General features: G+C 36.8%; 5 protein-coding genes across 5 annotated transcripts; 2 read left to right on the top strand and 3 right to left on the bottom strand.

The window, feature by feature from the left end:
* Positions 1 to 945: 945 nt before the first annotated feature.
* On the bottom strand, positions 946 to 1848 carry LOC145157540 (uncharacterized). The gene has a single exon (XM_079076565.1). It carries the CDS (start codon positions 1846 to 1848, stop codon positions 946 to 948), a length of 903 nt encoding a protein of 300 aa, XP_078932691.1.
* Positions 1849 to 7214: 5366 nt separating this feature from the next.
* LOC145157538 (putative disease resistance protein RGA3) lies at positions 7215 to 9446 on the bottom strand. The gene has a single exon (XM_079076564.1). It carries the CDS (start codon positions 9444 to 9446, stop codon positions 7215 to 7217), a length of 2232 nt encoding a protein of 743 aa, XP_078932690.1.
* A 2807-nt stretch (positions 9447 to 12253) lies between these two features.
* LOC145159222 (gamma-tubulin complex component 2-like) lies at positions 12254 to 14167 on the top strand. The gene is made up of 5 exons (XM_079078157.1): positions 12254 to 12341; positions 12664 to 12726; positions 13016 to 13090; positions 13638 to 13843; positions 13956 to 14167. The coding sequence occupies exons 1-5, from the start codon at positions 12297 to 12299 to the stop codon at positions 14086 to 14088; spliced, it is 522 nt and encodes a 173-aa protein (XP_078934283.1). The 5' UTR covers positions 12254 to 12296; the 3' UTR covers positions 14089 to 14167.
* An 808-nt stretch (positions 14168 to 14975) lies between these two features.
* LOC145159220 (putative disease resistance protein RGA1) lies at positions 14976 to 18309 on the bottom strand. Its single transcript, XM_079078155.1, has 2 exons — positions 18007 to 18309; positions 14976 to 17910 (listed from the first exon to the last, which is right to left on the bottom strand). Exons 1-2 carry the CDS (start codon positions 18307 to 18309, stop codon positions 15091 to 15093), a joined length of 3123 nt encoding a protein of 1040 aa, XP_078934281.1. The 3' UTR covers positions 14976 to 15090.
* A 147-nt stretch (positions 18310 to 18456) lies between these two features.
* Positions 18457 to 19923, top strand: LOC145159221 (gamma-tubulin complex component 2-like). Its single transcript, XM_079078156.1, has 5 exons — positions 18457 to 18576; positions 18710 to 18763; positions 18860 to 18943; positions 19569 to 19644; positions 19724 to 19923. Exons 1-4 carry the CDS (start codon positions 18457 to 18459, stop codon positions 19623 to 19625), a joined length of 315 nt encoding a protein of 104 aa, XP_078934282.1. The 3' UTR covers positions 19626 to 19644; positions 19724 to 19923.
* Positions 19924 to 21665: the final 1742 nt, after the last annotated feature.

Here is a 21665-nt window from a genome sequence, read left to right as displayed (position 1 = left end):
CACTTGCATTTGCATACAAACTTCTATAAACCCCCAAAAGAAAATCCATCCCAGATGTTTACATCTATAAACATATTGAATGGATTCTCTCTCATCAACCCTCATAACACTACTTACAAGATTATAATAATAACTAAAAATTTATAAAATTTAATATAATTTGGTTGGTTCAGATTGGATTTGAATATAATTTGTATTAATTATTTGGATTCACGCCTTGAAAACCGAAATCAATTGGTTTCACTTGGTTGGATTGGATTGCAGACTGATCCATCTAAACGAAGAATATGTGACTCTGGATTGATATGGGAACAACTTTTAATAACTTCTGATATCCTCAGCCACCTCCAACTTTTAGCACTTGTCAGCATCAGCCCCTTTGGTTTATTCTGTGGCCCTCAAATTCTTTAGATTAACAGGCCAAGAGCTTAACTTTAGCTTAATGACCAATTACTAAAAGTAAAACCTGCATTAATCAACTTGCAGAAACCTTTCCAAGTTAATAACACAAATAAAATGGACATTTAATCATTGTTAAGATTGCATGACAGGGTAAGTACAGCAAATTATATAGTACAAATCGGTTAGAATGGAAGAGAGCCATCAGCAAATTAAGCACAGGTAAAAGTTGCAATATTGGCTGATCAATTGGGATTACAAGTCAGATGGTAGCTGTATGTTACAAGTGAGAAGAATTTTGTGATATTAAGTATAAAGTGTAAGTATCAGATTTATAAAATGTTTTGACTTTTACCCATCTTTTGTACTTGTCTCTATACTTGAACAAGACAAATGTTTGGGTACAATTTGGATCGCAAGGGAGGAGAAAGTTAGAAGAGTTTATTACTTTATTATTAAGCAAGAGCCAAGAGGAGGAATGATCTGACTGATACAACATATCTAATCTATATATACACCAACCAACACACTCAAATAACTAATTAATTAACACTTTTCATAATTTAGTGTGACATCAGTTGCTTCCCGTGGCGCTCCCCGTCTAACCGTTTCTTTATTTAGCCCCTTGCAGTCATCGAACCACAAATCTCGGATAGATGACATGTTGGTTAACCACATGGGCAGTTCTTGTATTCCGAATCCATCTATTTCTAACCAAGACAGTGAGGTGAGGTGTTGTATTTCTTCAGGTATCGACTCCCAATGATCCCAACCTTTCAAATTTAATGAGTGAAGGTGGTCCCTTAACTTCTCGATGCCTTGGAGACTTGGGAAAGAATTGAGCTCCTTTGAGAACGGACCAAGTACCAAATGGTTTAAGCAGGCAAAACAGTCAAACATTTTCTGAGGCAAGGAAGTCAGTTTGTCGCAATGGATAATTTGCAAAGTCTTCAAAGAATGACACTGGTTGGGTAAATTGGTTATTTCTAAAAGACTAGGACAATGGCCGATCATTAAACTTTTAAGAGATTTGAGGCCTTGTATGCTTTTAATGGACACCAGACCTGTGCAAAATCCAATCTCTAAATAAACAAGAGGATGGGGATGGCATTCATCTAAAATAATAATCTTTGGGCAATCTAAAATGGACAAGCTCTGGAGGACAGGAGATATCATTTTTGAGATGTTGGGTGCTCCATCTATCCACTTTTCCAGTCTTTTCATATCTAAAAGTGCGAGCGATCTCAACGATGGAGACAAAGGCTCCGTTGATCCAGTAACATCGGAACTCTTTAAAAATGTCAACTTGTCCATAAACCATAACTCAAGATCCTGAAGATGTGGTAGGTGCTCAAGCGTCGGAAGAGAGAGGCAGCTCCTACATCCATCTAATTTGATCGACATGAGCTTGTCAAGGGTCATCCATTTCCCTTCAATATTGATTGCCATCTTCATTACCCATTCTGCAAAATTATCACCTGAAAAATTCTTAATTGTCAACTTTTTCACATCTTTAGGGGGTTGCAAGCCTTCCAATACATCCTTGTCGTTTCGGTTGGCATCTTCATCATCTGTGGAAGTTTCCTTCAAACTTCAACATTGGATGGTTTCTAGAATACCATTCTACACATGTGGTTTTAATTTGTCAAGAATGGGTGGTAGCATGTTTGTGAAGAATGGATGGTAGCATGTTTGTCAAGCTTGGATGGTAATAGACAATTGAATTCATACATTCATTTGCCTATAAAAGGAAATGAAACCAAGTTTATTAAAAACACCACACCTCAAATTACATCTTCATCTTTCTCTCATATTCATACAAATATATATTTGATATATTTGTTTTTCTTTCCTCTATCTCTGTAAACACTGAATATTATAGTAAATTGGTTCTCGGCTTCCTCCGCCCGTGGTTTTTCCCGATTTGGGTTTCCACGTAAATATCGCGTGTTTTTTCTTTTTATCGTTCGATTTATTCTTGGTTGATTATTCAAATAGTTTTATATTCCGTTGAATCGCTATCGTAATATTTGGGTTTTATACTTCGATCTTGAAGTTATCGATTATTTATTGTAGTCGATTTGTCTACAATTGGTATCAGAGCTATCCGGGTTTTCCGATAACGATTCGTAAAAACTATTTTCAACCATGTCATCGATGAAGTACGATATTCCTTTACTTGACAGAAACACAATATTCCCTCTCTGGCAAGTAAAGATGAAAGATGTGTTGATCCAAATGGATCTCCACAAAGCACTATTAGGAATGGAGAAAATGCCGGCAACTTGGTCGACTGAGGAAAAGGAGATGAAAGATCTGAAGGCGTCGTCGCAGATCCGTCTGCATCTTTCTAACGACGTTCTCCAAGATGTGTTGAAAGAGACATCCGCAGCGGCTCTCTGGCTAAAACTCGAGCAACTACTTATGACGAAAAGCTTGCCCAACAAGCTACACTTGAAGCAACGACTTTTTAACCTAAAGATGGGTGAAGGTAGTTCTTTGTCTGATCACCTCTCTACCTTTAAAGAGCTTGTAGGAAATCTGGAGAATATGGACGTCAAATACGAAGATGAAGACTTGGCGTTATTTTTATTATCTTCTCTCCCAGACTCCTACGATCACTTTCGTGACACCATTATCTATTCTCGGGACACTCTTGTCCTTGACGAGGTAATGACTGCTCTTGATTCAAAGGAAAAGATAAAGCAGATAGTTGGGAACAGTTATTGCCACAAGAAGGGACATCTGATCTCCACATCAGAGGGAGACCTAACGAGAGAGGTAGCTCTTCACAAAACCGATCTAGATCTAAGTCCAAAGCCAATCGCAAGTATTGCAATTATTGCCACAAGAAGGGACATCTGATCGATGAATGTTTCAAGTTAAAGAACAAGGAGAAAGCGAAGGCAATCGCAAAGGGAAAAACAACCAATAACACCGTTGAAGCCGATGTTGCCGAAACTGGTTCCGATGGCGAGCTTCTATCCGTTTCAGACTACGGTTTAATGACCACGAGTGAGTGGGTACTTGATTCAGCGTGTACTTTTCATATGAGCTCCAACCGAAGCGTTTTTCATTCATATGAAAAGGTTAACGAAGGCCACGTTCTAATGGGTAACGACACTTCGTGTCGTATTATTGGACGGGGTACACTCAGGTTCCGCATGTTCGATGGCGTTGTTCGAACGATTCAAGATGTAAAGCACGTATCCGGTCTTAGGCGAAATTTACTAAGTCTCGGTACTTTCGAGAAGAAAGGTTACGAGTTTGTTGGCAAAGACGGGAAACTCCATATTTTCAAGGAAGGTTCTGTGGTCATCCGAGGAGTTAGAAAATCCGCAAACCTTTACATTATGGATGGGCAAGTTATCTCCGGCGAAGTCTCGGTATGTTCTAAATCCCTCTCCAATGTTGATCGCTCTCGTCTATGGCACCTCAGGCTCGCTCACATGTCATATCATGGTATGAATGAACTAAGTCGAAGGGGGTTGCTCGGGGAGCACAAATCAATCAAACTTGAATTCTGTGAAGATTGTGTATTTGGAAAGCAGAAGCGAGTGAGTTTTATCGGTGGCAAACATACGACGAAAGGGCCACTTGACTACATACACTCTGATTTATGGGGACCAGCGAAGGTTACATCGAAAGGTGGAGCCTCTTATATGCTCACGATCATTGACGATTTCTCAAGAAAGGTATGGTCGTTCTTCTTGAAGTCAAAGGGAGAAGTATTCCAAACTTTTAGAGATTGGAAAGTATTGGTTGAAAAGCAATCAGGTTTTGAAGTGAAATACCTTCGTACTGATAATGGACTGGAATTCTGTTCTGAAGAATTCAACTCCTATTGCCGTAGGGAAGGAATTACGAGGCATCGCACCGTAGTTCATACACCACAGCAGAACGGCGTAGCGGAACGTATGAACCGCACCATCATGGAGAAGGTCCGATGCATGCTATCTCATTCAAAGTTGCCGAAGTCTTTTTGGGCCGAGGCCGCTTCAAGCGCATGCTACATTATCAACTGTTCCCCTTCTCATGCTATTCAAAAGAAGACCCCATTTGAGCTTTGGTCCGGCCAACCTGCTGATTACACGAAATTGATTCCATTTGGATGTCCAGCATATGCCCGAGTTGATAACGGTAAATTGGAACCGAGGGCAATTAAATGCGTCTTTCTCGGATATCCGACAGGTGTTAAAGGGTTCAAATTATGGAGCCCGGAGCTAAGCAAGGTTTTGACATCTAAAGATGTGACCTTCGATGAAAAAGCCATGCTTCATCCTGTCTCCAACATTCAGACCAGAGAAAATGAAAATTCGGAAAAAGACAAAGTTCGAGTGGAGGTGGAGTTTCCTTTAAATTCATCTTTCGAGGACCAGTCTCTTGAAGGTGTCGAGGTTTCTCAACCCTCGAATAATCAACATTCCTCTTCTCATGAGCCAGCCGAAGCTCCAAGCCAACCTCACAGTCCCTCCATTGCAAGAGATAGACCTCGCAGACAGATTGTACCTCCAAAGAGATATGTTCAAGCCAATTCTGTCGCTTATGCACTTACAGTTGCCAATGAAGTTGAGTCTGTTCTGGAGCCCACAAGCTACAACGAGGCCATTCAATCCAAACATTCTAATAAGTGGATGGTTGCCATGCACGAGGAGATGGAATCTCTTCAGAAAAATGGCACATGGGATCTCGTTCCAGCTCCAAAGGGTAAGAAGACAGTTAAGTGCAAATGGGTCTACAAGTTGAAGGACTCTATCCACCCTGGTGGCAAACCAAGATATAAAGCTCGTTTGGTAGCCAAAGGCTACAGTCAGATCCCAGGTATCGATTATACCGACATTTTCTCTCCGGTTGTGAAACACACGTCAATACGTGTCTTGTTGGGATTAGTTGCCTCTCATGACTATGAGTTAGAGCAACTTGATGTTACTACAACATTCTTAAATGGTGTGCTTGAGGAAGAGATATATATGCAACAACCTGAAGGTTTTGTAGCTCCTGGCAAGGAAAGCTACGTGTGCAAATTAAAGAAGTCTCTTTATGGCCTCAAGCAATCTCCGCGACAATGGTATAAAAGGTTTGACTCATTTATGACCAGTCACAAGCTGAAAAGGTGCACCTACGACAACTGCGTTTACTACAAAAAGTGTGACGATGGTTCAATGGTCTATCTACTTTTATACGTGGATGACATGTTAATTGCAGCGAAGAATATAAAGGAGATTCAAAAGATAAAAGACCAGTTGAATGCTGAGTTCGATATGAAGGACTTGGGTGCTGCCAAGAAAATTCTAAGAATGGAAATAGTGCGAGACCGTAGTGCAAGAACTCTATACCTTTCTCAACAAAGCTACATTGAGAAGGTTCTGCACCGTTTCAATATACATGACGCAAAAGAAGTCAGCACTCCTTTCGCAGCCCACTTCAAGCTATCATCCGCCTTAAGTCCTACCACCGAAGAAGATATAGCATACATGGCAAAGGTACCATACTCCAGCGCTGTAGGATCTCTTATGTATGCTATGATTTGGACACGTCCAGATTTGTCATATGCGGTAAGCATGGTGAGCAGATACATGGCGAATCCAGGAAAGGAGCATTGGGTTGCTGTTAAATGGATTTTTCGCTACTTGCGAGGTACTTCCTCTTTATGTCTGCGGTTTGGAAAAACCGATAATGGAGTACTTGGTTATGTGGATTCCGATTATGCAAAGGACTTGGATAAAAGACGATCGATTACAGGGTACGTGTTTACTTTGGGTGATTGCGCAGTTAGCTGGAAAGCGCAGTTACAATCTACTGTAGCGTTATCCACCATCGAAGCCGAATACATGGCTGCTACGGAAGCAGTGAAGGAAACCCTCTGGTTGAAACGGTTGATAGGTGAGCTTTCAAACAAGTTATCTGTTAACATTGTTTTTTGTGACAATCAAAGTGCAATATTTCTGACGAAGGATCAAATGTTCCATGATCGAACGAAGCATATTGATGTTCGTTATCACTTCATCAGAGATGTTATTGCTAAAGGCGATATTACAGTAAACAAGATCAACACCAATGATAATCCTGCTGATATGTTCACTAAAAGTCTTCCAATAGCCAAATTCAAAGCATGTTTGGATTTGGTGGGTGTTTCAGATCGCATTTGAGCCTGATAGGCTCGTGGTGGAGGAAGTATATTTACTTTTCGAAATCAATTTTTTCTCATATGGTGTTTGCAGATTCTTATAGAGATTTGGAGTATGATGAGCTGTTGATAAACTGTTTTGCATGATCATTGTGCAAGTTAAAGTTTTTTTCATCCTGTCTCATTTGAAGTCAAGGTGGAGATTGTGGAAGTTTCCTTCAAACTTCAACATTGGATGGTTTCTAGAATACCATTCTACACATGTGGTTTTAATTTGTCAAGAATGGGTGGTAGCATGTTTGTGAAGAATGGATGGTAGCATGTTTGTCAAGCTTGGATGGTAATAGACAATTGAATTCATACATTCATTTGCCTATAAAAGGAAATGAAACCAAGCTTATTAAAAACACCACACCTCAAATTACATCTTCATCTTTCTCTCATATTCATACAAATATATATTTGATATATTTGTTTTTCTTTCCTCTATCTCTGTAAACACTGAATATTATAGTAAATTGGTTCTCGGCTTCCTCCGCCCGTGGTTTTTCCCGATTTGGGTTTCCACGTAAATATCGCGTGTTTTTTCTTTTTATCGTTCGATTTATTCTTGGTTGATTATTCAAATAGTTTTATATTCCGTTGAATCGCTATCGTGATATTTGGGTTTTATACTTCGATCTTGAAGTTATCGATTATTTATTGTAGTCGATTTGTCTACATCATCGTTCCCACTCCAATTGAATTCAATATTGTACAAGTTTTTCTTTCTAGATAAATTTGCATTGACAGCATCCTCTTTGCTCCTAACATTTTCTAAACTGGAAATACAGAGGCTTCCAGTAAGGTTATTCAAATGGCGTAGCTCTTCAATACCATGTCCTTTCCTTCTAAGCACTTTGACGGAAGACAGTTTTCGAAGATAAATCAATTGTCCCAGGACATAGGTGGGAATATCTTTATCACACATGAAATACCGCAGGTTTATCAAATTTCTCATGGCTTTTGGAAACTTCTTGAGAACATTGCAGCCTTGCAACTTCAGAGTTTGCAAGTGGTATAATTTACCAATCGATTCAGGAAGAACACGGATCCTTGTATATGTCAAATCCAGATACCTGGGATGAACCAACCCTCCAATTGAATCGTCTATCTTCTCAATACTAAATCCTTTGAGTTTTAGGATGCGTATGCATTTCAATCGTTGAAATGAAAACTTCTTCTCAACTTCACCTTTGATGAACAATGTATGCAAAGTTCTAGCCACTGCATTCCTTTCAATGAACATAGAAACCTCCGCTGCCAATTTATACTTCTGTTCTTGGTAAAAAGCGAGATGTTTAACCTGAGGGATACATGCAATGTCATCATTTGTAGTATCCACCAGACATAAGCTTTCATTTTTCGAAAGTGATAATGAAAGATCATGCACCAGATCATGCATGCTACAATGACTGATGTTACCATACTCATCCCTTTCAACATCTTGGAACAACGAATTGCTGACCAAAATTTGAAAAATATCATTCCCCACATCCTCCATCTCCTTGTTTCTTTCCTCATCCCCTTGAACGAACCCTAAAGCCATCCAAAGTTGAACCAGTTCTTCCCTTTCCATGAGTGTATCTTTCTGAAAGATGGAACAATATGTGAAGCATTGCTTGGCCAAAGAATTGGGAAGATTATCAAAGCTCAGTTCCAAACTTTTTTGAACTCTCTCCCTTTCATCTTCTAGATCCCAAACTTTGCTACTTTTGATGGCCAACCACTTCTCAGGGTCACTGTAATGTGCCAACGTGCCACCTATTACATTTAATAGCAACGGTAAACCACCACATTTTTGTACAATGTTGCGGCCTATCTTCACCAGTTCCGGGGACGCTGAAGTGCCTGCCACAAACGCTCTTTCTCTGAAGATGTCCCAACAATGATCGTCAGAAAGACCTTTTAAAGGACAGGAATCCATGTGCATATCATGAGTTCCGATTTCAAGTTTCCGTGTAATGACAAGAATGCCACTTCCATTTTGTGAGCTTACATTTAGCATACAGCTCCTAAACTCTTCCCAATATGGCCTCTCTTCAACCCAAACGTCATCCAAGACAAGCAAATATCTTTTTGATGCCAACTGCTCTTTACGACTTTCAATTAAATTGGCCCTTAAGTCCGATGTAGGTTTCTTTTTTGCAAGAGATTCGTAGATCTTTGCAAGAAGTGTATTGATGTCAGCCTTAACTGACACACACAACCATGCTTTAACATCAAAATGTTGCTCAATCTTTTTATCATTGTACACGGACTTAGCCAAAGCGGTCTTCCCAATCCCGCCCATTCCCACAATGGGAACAATGCTAAGTTTTTCTTCTTTTCTTGATTGGGTTAAAAGTTCAATGACATGGAGTTTATCATCATCCCTCCCAACAATTTTAAATTCTTCTTGATTTGGAACAGTTTCTCTCCAATAGAGACGATCTAGAACAGGGCCAGCAGGGTGTTCATTTTGTAGTCCTAAACTGTTTGCTTCTGTATTGATCTTAAGCAACTTTTCATGGATGTTTTGGATTTTATGACCTATTTTATAACGAAAGGAAAACCTTTTCAAGCTTGGAAGGCACACTACCTTTCTTGCCATCCGATCTTGTTTCTTTATCTGACGCCTCAGCATTTCGTAATCAACCTCATCCAACACATCATCAGCTTCACCCACAACATCTTTTAGCTGCTTCAGCCACACCATCACAACCTCTGATTCCTTTTTTCGCTCCGCATCACGTAACTTGGCATGAATCAGGTCCAATGTTCTGTGAAGGCTGGTCAGCTTTTCTTTGTAACCCCAGGCAATGGCGAGTTCACCCGCAGCAATAGACAACACTTTTTTCAATATCCCTTCAGCAGCAATAGTGACTAATGCTTCAGCCATTTTCACTGTTTATAAGAGAGAGGAAGAGGGGATGAATGGTGGAAGAAAGATAGAAAACGATAAGAATCTATGAGATAGTGGAACAAAGAGAGACCCAATGAATGGAAATGGAAATTCATTTGTTGGCGTGTGTAGTGGAAAATGGTATCGAATCAGAATTGAAGGTGTCTACTAAGTACTAATTAAGTTATACATTTCCTAAGTTACAAGTTTAGAACATACACTTTCCTAATTTCCTTTTCATTTCTTTTGTTTTTTCCTTTTGTCATTATTACTTATCTAAAATATTAATATAGCATTATATTTTATGTCTTAAAAGTTAATATATAATGTTTCATAACTAGAATTGATCTTTGTAACTGGTTTATTTTCATTTACCTTTTGTCCTTTTGATATACCTCTATATTGTAATATGATATGTAAACATATCTTTCCATTTTAATCCCTACATTTCTTTATACGGGTGGAATACTTTTTTCTTATATGGAACATCGAAATTTTTGTAATAATTGTGACAATGAGAATATAACTAAGATAAAATTACATAAATGGTCCCTATGAAATCCAAAATTTGCATATATCGTCCCTAACTTTTTTGCTTGATAAGGATGATCTATGTCGTTTTAATTTCTTATGTAGTTGGTCTGTTTCATTTTATTACAAGTTTGATCCAAAATTATTGTTTTACCCCTTTTTATTGGTTTTGATTTTTTATGGACTATACAAGCATTTCTTTTGGATTTGTTTATCAGTTCGAATATCTCTTCCCTCCACAAATAAATGGTGGCTCTGTATTTCACATTGTGTTGGTGTGTAGTTTGTTTTTTCTTTGTGTTTGTGATCATTGATCATGTGAAGTATTGGATGAAACTCGGTTGCCTTTGAGATTTGGACTCAAATTTTGAAGGTGGTGTCTTTGATAGTGTTGTGACCGGAAAGAAGATGATGAATGGTGGAGGGTGGGGTGGGTACAAGGGTATGGGGATGGTGGGGTCCTATTTTTATTATTAACATAAATCAGAAATAAATAGAAGAAAATGATAATAAATATTCAAAAGGGTAAAGTAGTCATTTTATAGTAAGAAATTGAAACCACATGGACCATCTTCTTCTCCAATATGTCATTTTATAGCAGCCCTACTTGCTTTTTATGTTGTCTTATATCTACTATTGCTTCAAATAGAAAGTAAGTTTCTATAAATTGACTAAAATATTCTGCTTTTCTCATTTTATAGATATGTACTCTTCGTTTATGTCATTTTATAACAGTGTGCTTTCTGTTTATGTCTTCTTATAGCTAGTGTGGCTTTAAGCAGAAATTAGGTTCCTATATATAAATTGAGTAAAATATTTTATTTATGTTACTAAATAGCAATGTACTTTTCATTTATGTCATTTTATAGCATCCTACTTTCCATATAGGCCATCTTATGACTTATCAGGAAATACTCAATTTCCTACCTTTCTCTTTATTAAGTCATTCTTTCTGCATAAAAGGTTTGATGCTATAACTATAATACACAAATAAATGAAAATGAAACTACACTGCTATTTTTTATTTTTTATTTTGTAAAATTTACGTTTTCATTTATTTGAGTTTCATTTTCAGTCTCTGTTGGACCTTGCACTGCGTTCAACAGCAGCTGCAGCAGATCCTTTGAATGAAGATGTCACATGTTTTGTGGTCAGTTTCATTTATTCCCATTACAACATAAATTCTACTTTAAGAAATAATTAATTAATATTTTATTAATTATTATGGGTTTTCAGGACATAGGTTCTTTGTTAAAGACACCGAGCATTCTGAAAGATCTTCAAACAAGTGGTGGTGGTGGTGGTGAGACAGTTTCAGAGGCTGATGTTGTAGAAGAGCCCTTGATCACTGGTATGGAAACCTTTTCTGTTAATTACAAGGTAATTATCATCATCAATATTCACACCTTTTTTAACATTTTCTTTTTTCTTTCATTAATTGCAAGAAATAGCAACCTACTTTCATTCGTTTGTTTATTGTAAATTTATAACATCTTACTATCATCTATACCTATTACAACATTCTACTTTGAAAAAATCCATTTAGTTATTTATAGCAATGTCATTCAAATACAAATCATTTTCAATATTACAATATTATAATTGGAATTAGAGTTAATCTCATAAAAGACCTTATCTTTTGTGTTTTTTTTCCGGATTAGACCTCAAGTTTATTCTTTTTATGAAAAAGACCTCTGGCCCTTTTAGTCATTCTTCTCTAAAAAAGTTGTATAATGTGAGGTTTTTTTCAGGAAAAACTAAAAATGTCGAGGATTTATTTGGAAACATTTAGAAGGTTGAGGGTTTTTTTGGAAAAAAGACAAAGTTGAGGGGTTTTTCGCAAAAAATGAAAAAATATATCATGAAAAAAAATAAAGATGAGGTTTAATCCGGAAAAAACACAAAGTATAAGGTCTTTTATGAGATTAACCCATAAATGAAACTACTTTACTAATTATCTAATTTTCTATTTTTCTAATTATCAATTAAATGAAAGTAAGTTGTTATTTTTGTTGCAGGTTCAATGGCCATTATCTCTTGTGATATCAAAAAAAGCTCTGACAAAATATCAATTAATTTTTCGATTTCTGTTTCATTGCAAACATGTTCACAGGCAGCTTTGTGCAGCTTGGCAACTACATCAAGTATGAGACTTAATACCCCTAACATCAATAATTATTAAAAAATAAAAATATCTCCTTTTAATTTTACTCTTTATATTTTTTTGTAGTTATACTTTTTTTTGTTGTTGTAGGGTGCACGTGTACGTGATATGCATGGAACTGCATCTCTACATCATCAATACTATGTAGGAATATGCTTAAATTTATAAATAGCCTTCTACATTATCTAACCTTTGAGGTAAAAGTAAAATCATGTTCTTAAGTATATAAATAACAATATACTTACATTTCCTTACCAATAATAACAATATATAACTATTATCAGTAAAAAGGCAAGTATGTTATGTAAAAAAGAAAGTATATATTTTGTAAGTTTCATACTATAAGTTTGTTGTTATTATGGGTAAAGAAATATAAATTTATATTGCTATTTCCTATTTATTTATTTATTAAACCGATGTTAATGTGGTTATTTATCTCTCTTTTGTCAACTAACAAAGGTAGAAGTGATATTATATTATTATATGATTGAATAACGTTTTCTTTTATCTTCTTTTTAGGTTCTTGAACCAAATTGGCATGTTATGCATAATAAACTTGAAAATGCAAAGAGCATAAATGAGGTATATGTTGATTTGTTTATTGTAGCATCCTACTTTCATTTATTTTTTGTATTACAACATTGTGCTTTGAAAAATCTATCCAATTGTGGCAATGTCATACAAATACAAAGCAATATTTACTTCTTTAGTTGGGTTGATTTTTCAATGTATAATGTTCTAATAAGAAAAAAAATGGTAATACAATGCTGTAAAAGAAAAATATAAAAGTAGATTGCTATATTTCACAAATAAATGAAAGTAAGGTGTTAATTTTTTCTTGTGTGTGCTTCTAATCTTTGTATGAAAATAGGTAATTCAATATCATGACTTTTTCATGGAGAAGTGTCTTAAGGAATGTTCACTTCTTTCTCCAATCCTCCTCAAGGTTTTCATCATTCCCTATTCATAATGCTCTGAAATCTGCACATCTAAATTTCAAAATACAATATAAAAAATAAAGGAATAGAATAGTATGCAAATTTAATATGATTTTCATTAAACATTATTTCTGTATAAAGTGCTGTTTGGATAACTATTGTTTAAAAAATATTTGAGAAAATGATGACACACTTGGGGAAAAGAAAGGTAAAAGTAAATGAGGTCAAATTCATAAAAAGTTAGGTTAAAAAGAAAATTGATATGTAAGTATGTAAGTTACCACATGAAGGGGCTGTTTCTTTTTGACTTAATGAGGTAAGTACTCTCTCATGTTAGAAATTGATGAATATTCTGATTTTTTTCAGAATGTAAGGGTAAAATGGTCATTTAGTCAGACAGATATCACTATCTGTTCAGTCACTTTACCCATACATGACTTAATGGGGCCCTAAGTTATGTCTCCATTAAGGGAAAAAAGAAATATTCATATAATATACAAGGTTTGTGTTTGTGAATTTGTTCTAATAATAATAAGTTTTTGGGGGTGAATGCAGAAATTTGAGAAACTGAAACTTGTATGCCTTCAATATGCTTCTGCAACTCAGTGGCTAATGAGCTCCATTGAAGCTCCCGATTCAAACAGTTCCTTTGATGATTTGCATTCGTCTTCCTTGGAAAATGTAAAGGTTTTGAAGCTAAGAAAGTCTTCCAAAAAACCAAATTCACCCACAGACGAGTCTACAGTCATCGAATGTGTCCTGTAAGATCTTAAAACTATACCCCCATATTTCTTTCTATGTATGTGTATGTATGTATATACTGTATATGTATGTGTATGTGTATGTCTGATGGAGTGGAGTATTTTTTGGCAGGAAATTTGAGAGGGAGTTTAGTAGTGAGCTGGAGAGTTTAAGGCCAATATTGAGCAGCAGGGCACAAGCTGAACCGTATTTGACTCATCTTGCACAGTTGATTCTTGGTGTTGGTATGGATCACCAGATGTAGATTTTTTTTTTTTTTTTTGGTATTTTTTGTTCAAGTTTACAGTTTGCTTGTTGGTTGTTGATTGTATTGGTTTTTTGTATATATCTGTTTTGGAATGAGAGTGTTTTTGCTTGCATGATTAACCACTTGTGTAGATTTCTGATTTCATAGTAGTAAAACATGGATCATCTGGATTTGATTTAGCCAAACACAATTTGTTTCTTGTTATTAAAATGATATGGAGTTTTATGTGATGCTGTTTCGTTTTTATTGATTGAAAGTATATTTCATGCCTCTTGAAAACGGAATTGTAAAAACCGATATAACCGAATTATTATCTGGTTGGTTCATATTGGATTTGAATATAATTTGTATTATTTGGATTCACGCCTTGAAAACCGAAATCAATTGGATTCACTTGGTTGGATTGGATCAAACTGATCCATCTAAAGGAAGAATATGTGACTCTGGACAGTGTCAGCTCCTCTGCTTTATTCTGTGGTCCTCAAGTTCTTTAGATTAACAGGCCAAGAGCTTAAACTTTAGCTTTATGACCAATAGAACTACTAAAACTAAAACCTGCATTAACCAACTTGCAGAAACCTTTCAAAGTTAAGATTGCATGACAGGGTAAGTACAGCAAATTATATAGTACAAATCGGTTACAATGGAAGAGAGCCATCAGCAAATTAAGCACAGGTAAAAGTTGCAATATTGGCTGATCAATTGGGATTACAAGTCAGATGGTAGCTGTATGTTACAAGTGAGAAGAATTTTGTGATATTAAGTATAAAGTGTAAGTATCAGATTTATAAAATGTTTTGACTTTTACCCATCTTTTGTACTTGTCTCTATACTTGAACAAGACAAATGTTTGGGTACAATTTGGATCGCAAGGGAGGAGAAAGTTAGAAGAGTTTATTACTTTATTATTAAGCAAGAGCCAAGAGGAGGAATGATCTGACTGATACAACATATCTAATCTATATATACACCAACCAACACACTCAAATAACTAATTAATTAACACTTTTCATAATTTAGTGTGACATCAGTTGCTTCCCGTGGCGCTCCCCGTCTAACCGTTTCTTTATTTAGCCCCTTGCAGTCATCGAACCACAAATCTCGGATAGATGACATGTTGGTTAACCACATGGGCAGTTCTTGTATTCCGAATCCATCTATTTCTAACCAAGACAGTGAGGTGAGGTGTTGTATTTCTTCAGGTATCGACTCCCAATGATCCCAACCTTTCAAATTTAATGAGTGAAGGTGGTCCCTTAACTTCTCGATGCCTTGGAGACTTGGGAAAGAATTGAGCTCCTTTGAGAACGGACCAAGTACCAAATGGTTTAAGCAGGCAAAACAGTCAAACATTTTCTGAGGCAAGGAAGTCAGTTTGTCGCAATGGATAATTTGCAAAGTCTTCAAAGAATGACACTGGTTGGGTAAATTGGTTATTTCTAAAAGACTAGGACAATGGCCGATCATTAAACTTTTAAGAGATTTGAGGCCTTGTATGCTTTTAATGGACACCAGACCTGTGCAAAATCCAATCTCTAAATAAACAAGAGGATGGGGATGGCATTCATCTAAAATAATAATCTTTGGGCAATCTAAAATGGACAAGCTCTGGAGGACAGGAGATATCATTTTTGAGATGTTGGGTGCTCCATCTATCCACTTTTCCAGTCTTTTCATATCTAAAAGTGCGAGCGATCTCAACGATGGAGACAAAGGCTCCGTTGATCCAGTAACATCGGAACTCTTTAAAAATGTCAACTTGTCCATAAACCATAACTCAAGATCCTGAAGATGTGGTAGGTGCTCAAGCGTCGGAAGAGAGAGGCAGCTCCTACATCCATCTAATTTGATCGACACGAGCTTGTCAAGGGTCATCCATTTCCCTTCAATATTGATTGCCATCTTCATTACCCATTCTGCAAAATTATCACCTGAAAAATTCTTAATTGTCAACTTTTTCACATCTTTAGGGGGTTGCAAGCCTTCCAATACATCCTTGTCGTTTCGGTTGGCATCTTCATCATCGTTCCCACTCCAATTGAATTCAATATTGTACAAGTTTTTCTTTCTAGATAAATTTGCATTGACAGCATCCTCTTTGCTCCTAACATTTTCTAAACTGGAAATACAGAGGCTTCCAGTAAGGTTATTCAAATGGCGTAGCTCTTCAATACCATGTCCTTTCCTTCTAAGCACTTTGACGGAAGACAGTTTTCGAAGATAAATCAACTGTCCCAGGACATAGGTGGGAATATCTTTATCACACATGAAATACCGCAGGTTTATCAAATTTCTCATGGCTTTTGGAAACTTCTTGAGAACATTGCAGCCTTGCAACTTCAGAGTTTGCAAGTGGTATAATTTACCAATCGATTCAGGAAGAACACGGATCCTTGTATATGTCAAATCCAGATACCTGGGATGAACCAACCCTCCAATTGAATCGTCTATCTTCTCAATACTAAATCCTTTGAGTTTTAGGATGCGTATGCATTTCAATCGTTGAAATGAAAACTTCTTCTCAACTTCACCTTTGATGAACAATGTATGCAAAGTTCTAGCCACTGCATTCCTTTCAATGAACATAGAAACCTCCGCTGCCAATTTATACTTCTGTTCTTGGTAAAAAGCGAGATGTTTAACCTGAGGGATACATGCAATGTCATCATTTGTAGTATCCACCAGACATAAGCTTTCATTTTTCGAAAGTGATAATGAAAGATCATGCACCAGATCATGCATGCTACAATGACTGATGTTACCATACTCATCCCTTTCAACATCTTGGAACAACGAATTGCTGACCAAAATTTGAAAAATATCATTCCCCACATCCTCCATCTCCTTGTTTCTTTCCTCATCCCCTTGAACGAACCCTAAAGCCATCCAAAGTTGAACCAGTTCTTCCCTTTCCATGAGTGTATCTTTCTGAAAGAGGGAACAATATGTGAAGCATTGCTTGGCCATAGAATTGGGAAGATTATCAAAGGTCAGTTCCAAACTCTTTCGAACTCTCTCCCTTTCATCTTCTAGATCCCAAACTTTGCTATTTTTGATGGCCAACCACTTTTCTGGGTCATTGTAATTTTGCAACATACCACCTATTACCCTTACTAACAAAGGCAAACCATGACACTTTTTCACAATATCACGCCCTATCTCCTCCAATTCAGGTTGTGGTGATTGTCCTGCTAGAAAGGCCCTCTCTTTAAAGATGTTCCAACAATGATTATTAGAAAGACCTTTTAAAGGACATGAATCCATCAACATAGCCTTCGTTCCGATGTCAAGTTTCCTGGTAGTGACAAGAATGCTACTTCCAATTTGTGACTTCACATTTATCATAACACTCCTAAAATCTTCCAAATATAATCTCTCTTCATCCCAAACGTCATCCAGGACTAGCAAATACCTTTTTGAGCCCAACTTCTCTTCAAGACTTTCAATTAAATTGACCATAGTTTCCGACTTAGGTTTCTCTCGTGCAACAGATTCATAAATCTTTGCAAGAAGTGTGTTGATGTCAACCTTAACCGACACACACAACCAAGGTTTCACATCAAAATGTTGCTGGATTTTTGGATCATTGTATACGGACTTAGCCAGAGTGGTCTTCCCCATCCCGCCCATTCCCACAATCGGAACAATCGAAAGCTTTTCTTCTTTTCTTGACTCGGTTAAAAGGTGTATGATGCGCTCTTCATCATCCTCCCTCCCAAAAACTTTGAATTCGCCTAAATTTGGATCTGTCTCCGGGTAGGGACGATATTGAACAACTGGGCCAGGCTGTTCATTTTGTAGTCCCAACTCGTTTGCATCCTTATTGATTTAAGACAACTTTTCGTTAATGTTTTTGATTTTATGACCCATTTCTCTACGAAATTTAAGCTTTTTCAAGCATGAGAGAGAGGGTACCTTTATTGCCACCCGATTTCGATTCTTTACCTCACGCCTCAACATTTCATAGTGAACCTCATCCACCACGTCATCAGCTTCACCAACCACATCTTTTAGCTGTTTCAGCCACTCCATCACACCATGGTTTTGAACTTTCTGATTCTCGGCATCCTGTAACTTGGCACGAATCAGTTTCAAGGTCCCTTCAAGTGTGTACAACTTCTCTTTGTAACCCAAAGCAAGGGCGACTTCGTTGACAGCTATGGATGCTAACTTTTTCAGGATCGCCTCGGCAGCAACGGTAACTAAAGCGTCGGCCATGTTCACTGGTGTGTGTGTCTGAGAGAGAGAGAGAGAAGGCACGAGAATATTTATCTTGATATGGTGGAGCTATTTTCTAAAGGGATTCGATTGACCCATCTTCTGAAAATAAAGGGATATGGAGGACCCATTTTCTAAATAATTCGTATGATAGTGGATAAAAAAGATGATAAAGGAATCCCAATACTGGATCAGGTCACAACTCACAAGTCACACGGATCATATCACACAGGCTTTGAGATGCTTGAACACCACCCCAAAAAAAAAGTGGAGAGAAGAATATTATTATTATTATTATTATTATTATTATTATATTTTTTTAAATCTTATTTCTAGTGTCTGTGCCTTTTTGTTCTTCTAACAATATTTAGTGACCAATTATTATTTTCAATTTTGATAGTATGATCTCATTGGAAAGCTGAATTCTATTAACCATTATCTTCTTCTGGATCAGGTTAAATTTGCACTCAAATAATTGGATTGATGGTTTTTGTAGTTTAAAGTATTTGAATTGTAATTATATTTGATATTTGATTTGGTTGAGTTACAGGGTGATTTCTTGGTTCATTTTATGGATATTGCACCTGATGAACTTGATAAAACTCCAAATGAGATCTCTGTTGAGAAGCTTCAGGTCTTTACCCATTTACCTCATATTATCTTTACATGTCAAATTACAAAAAAACCAAAGTATATTTTGGGCAATTATTGTGATTACACCACTTGATACTTTTTTCTTTCCAATCAAACCATAATAGTTCAGACAATTTTCCAAATTAATCATTCTAATTCTCCAAATTTACCATTTTTGACCTTATTATATCAGGTCAAAACAGTTAAATTGGAAATATGTCTGAAACTTTAATGGTTTGATTGGAAAAAAATAAAATACAAGTGGTTAAACCGCAAAATTGCCCAAAATATAATATTGTTTCTGTAATTTGCCCTTATTTGTATCATCCATATGTATAGTTAGGGATAAAAGTTATCCACATATAAGAATTATCGTTTATCACTCTCTTCTTACTCATTAAGTTTTATATGAGAAAATAAAGGGGAAAATAAATGACATTTCACATTTGTAAACTGATGACTTATGGAAAAAAACTCAATTTCCTGATTTTCTCTTTATTAGGTTGTTCTTTCTGCAGCATAAAGAGTTTGATGTTATAAATATAATACACAAATAAGTGAAATTACACTGCTATTTTTTTATTTTGTAAAATTTACGTTTTCATTTACTTGAGTTTAATTTTCAGTCTCTGTTGGACCTTGCACTAGCATTCAACAGCAGCTGCAGCAGATTCTTTGCATGAAGATGTCACATGTTCTGTGGTCAGTTTCATTTATTCCCATTACAATATTCTACTTTTAGAAATAATTAATATTTTATTAATTATTATGCCTTTTTCAGGACACATGTTATTTGTTAAAGAGATTAAGCATTCTGAAAGATCTTCAAATAGGTGGTGAGACAGTTTCAGAGCCTGATGTTGTAGAAGAGCTATTAGACGTTTATATTATAGGGTGTAAAGTGTAATTTGTATTAGTATATATTCTGTAATTGTGTGTTATTATAATCAGTATACAATTACCAAGTTTGATTTGGTATCACAGCCAAACCCTAATCGGCTGCCACAACTCAGCCGATCTCATCCTCTTCTTCGACTAACAATTGTCGTCAACCACACATGGCACCCATTGTTGCGTTTCTTGCAACCGATAAAACATCTCACAATTGACACAAGTTTGGTTTCACCCTATCTCCAACAAATTATGGGTATTGGAAGACGATGTTACAACCGTTCCTCATTATAAACAACTTGTTTGGCTATGTTGATGGCACATGTCCTCCGGCCACCATTCTCTCCGTTGCCACATCAAGAAAAGATGGTCCAATGTAATACCTCAAATTTTAAATCAAAATTTTCATTTTTAAATTACCAAAACTGTAACACCGTGTTCCGAATTGTTTCCTAATTTGGGGTCGTGACCGAGGATCGGATATCACAAGGCTTAGAGCCTTTGGGAAAGAGAGATTTAGACCCATTTGGGTGTGGGTAATGTAAGTTAGATGATTCGGGAGTCCGTTTTGTGATTTGGAGCCCAAGAGTGTAACCGTAAATTGGCAGTTTTGACATTTTAGGAATTTTGGATTTTAGTTTGGGAAGTTTTAAGGCAAGGGATAGAAGTGTAGTGTTTCTCGTTATCTTTCCGTGGATATAAGGATCGTCGAAGTCGGACTTAGAACGAAGAAGATATGGAAGTTTGAAGGCTTAAGGACTAAGTCTAGTACGTTGGGCGTACTAGGCAGGGAAGTCGCGGGTGCTCTTTGGAGTACGTTGGGCGTACCAAAATTACGCATGTCATACTCCAGTTAGACCCAAACCCTAATTTAGGGTCATTGACCCTATTTAAGCTCCTTAACTCAGCACCAAATCTTGTTATCTTCAGTCTCCATCTCTTTAAACCCTAGAAACAAAACTCTAGTCCCCTTTGGTGTGGTTCTTGAGCTTTTGGTGGTATTTCATGCATTTTGGTGCTCATTGAAGAATAATGAGCTTCTTGGAGAAGTGTGGGATTGCTTGAAGGTTTTGGATCCAAGCTTGGTGCACCTAGATCTACCTTCTGGAGGTATAAAGTTTCTAACTTGATGGCTCTAGGAGTTAGAACTAGTCTAAGGAATGTTTTTGGGTTCATTTTGCTCCTTAGAGTCATCCTTGTGAGTATGAGCTACTCTAAGAGCTTAGAATGTTGGATCTTGGCATTTGAGAGATCCCTTGTTCATAAAAATGTCATCTTGATGAGTTATTTTGGACCATCCATGAGTTTGGGTGTTTATTATGGATTTTATTGAGGATTTGATCCCATTAAGCCATGCAAAGGAGTAAAGTTGCCAACTTTATGTGTTAAGACATCTCCTTAGGGTCATATCTAAGTCTGGAAGTCCTTTTCTTAACTATTAAGAGCTTTTGGGGGATTTTTGGCTCTCTATTGAGTACGTTGGGCGTACATAGGAGTACGCTCAGCGTAATGTGTGGTTTATGCATTAGCAACTTGTACCTTGTGCTTCGGGGGTGTGTACGCGGGGCGTACCCTTCTGGTAAGCGGAGCATAATTCCCAATATGTCAAGTATAGCCCTTTTAAGGTTTAGGCCTTGTTGGGTCATCCGACTTCTAACTTTGGGACGTGGATAGACTAAAGGCTTGCTTGGAAATAGGTTCATGATGGTTTTGGGGCCCAATTAGGAAGATGGGCCATATTGGGCCTTGGGATACGATTTATTAATTAGGCTTTTTGAGCAAATGGGTTGGGCCTTGGTTTTGGTACAAGTAACAAAAGGGTAAAATGGTCT

Source organism: Lactuca virosa, chromosome 2, assembly GCF_052849685.1.
Source record: "Lactuca virosa cultivar CGN04683 chromosome 2, Lactuca_virosa_CGN04683_v6, whole genome shotgun sequence".
Taxonomy (NCBI): domain Eukaryota; kingdom Viridiplantae; phylum Streptophyta; class Magnoliopsida; order Asterales; family Asteraceae; genus Lactuca; species Lactuca virosa.
This window is presented reverse-complemented; position numbering and strand designations above follow the sequence as displayed.

What these genes read in the sequence shown, in the direction of transcription:
- LOC145159220 (XM_079078155.1), bottom strand. Translation starts at nt 18,309, where the DNA reads ATGGCCGACGCTTTAGTTACCGTTGCTGCCGAGGCGATCCTGAAAAAG. An exon ending in GAAATCGGGTGGCAATAAAG is followed by an intron (nt 17,911 to 18,006) that starts GTACCCTCTCTC and finishes TAAATCAATAAG; the next exon opens with GATGCAAACGAGTTGGGACT.
- LOC145157540 (XM_079076565.1), bottom strand. Translation starts at nt 1,848, where the DNA reads ATGGCAATCAATATTGAAGGGAAATGGATGACCCTTGACAAGCTCATG.
- LOC145157538 (XM_079076564.1), bottom strand. Translation starts at nt 9,446, where the DNA reads ATGGCTGAAGCATTAGTCACTATTGCTGCTGAAGGGATATTGAAAAAA.
- LOC145159222 (XM_079078157.1), top strand. Translation starts at nt 12,297, where the DNA reads ATGCTTAAATTTATAAATAGCCTTCTACATTATCTAACCTTTGAG. An exon ending in ATGCAAAGAGCATAAATGAG is followed by an intron (nt 12,727 to 13,015) that starts GTATATGTTGAT and finishes GTATGAAAATAG; the next exon opens with GTAATTCAATATCATGACTT. An exon ending in TTTCTCCAATCCTCCTCAAG is followed by an intron (nt 13,091 to 13,637) that starts GTTTTCATCATT and finishes GGGTGAATGCAG; the next exon opens with AAATTTGAGAAACTGAAACT.
- LOC145159221 (XM_079078156.1), top strand. Translation starts at nt 18,457, where the DNA reads ATGATAGTGGATAAAAAAGATGATAAAGGAATCCCAATACTGGATCAG. An exon ending in ATTATCTTCTTCTGGATCAG is followed by an intron (nt 18,764 to 18,859) that starts GTTAAATTTGCA and finishes GTTGAGTTACAG; the next exon opens with GGTGATTTCTTGGTTCATTT. An exon ending in TCTCTGTTGAGAAGCTTCAG is followed by an intron (nt 18,944 to 19,568) that starts GTCTTTACCCAT and finishes TTTAATTTTCAG; the next exon opens with TCTCTGTTGGACCTTGCACT.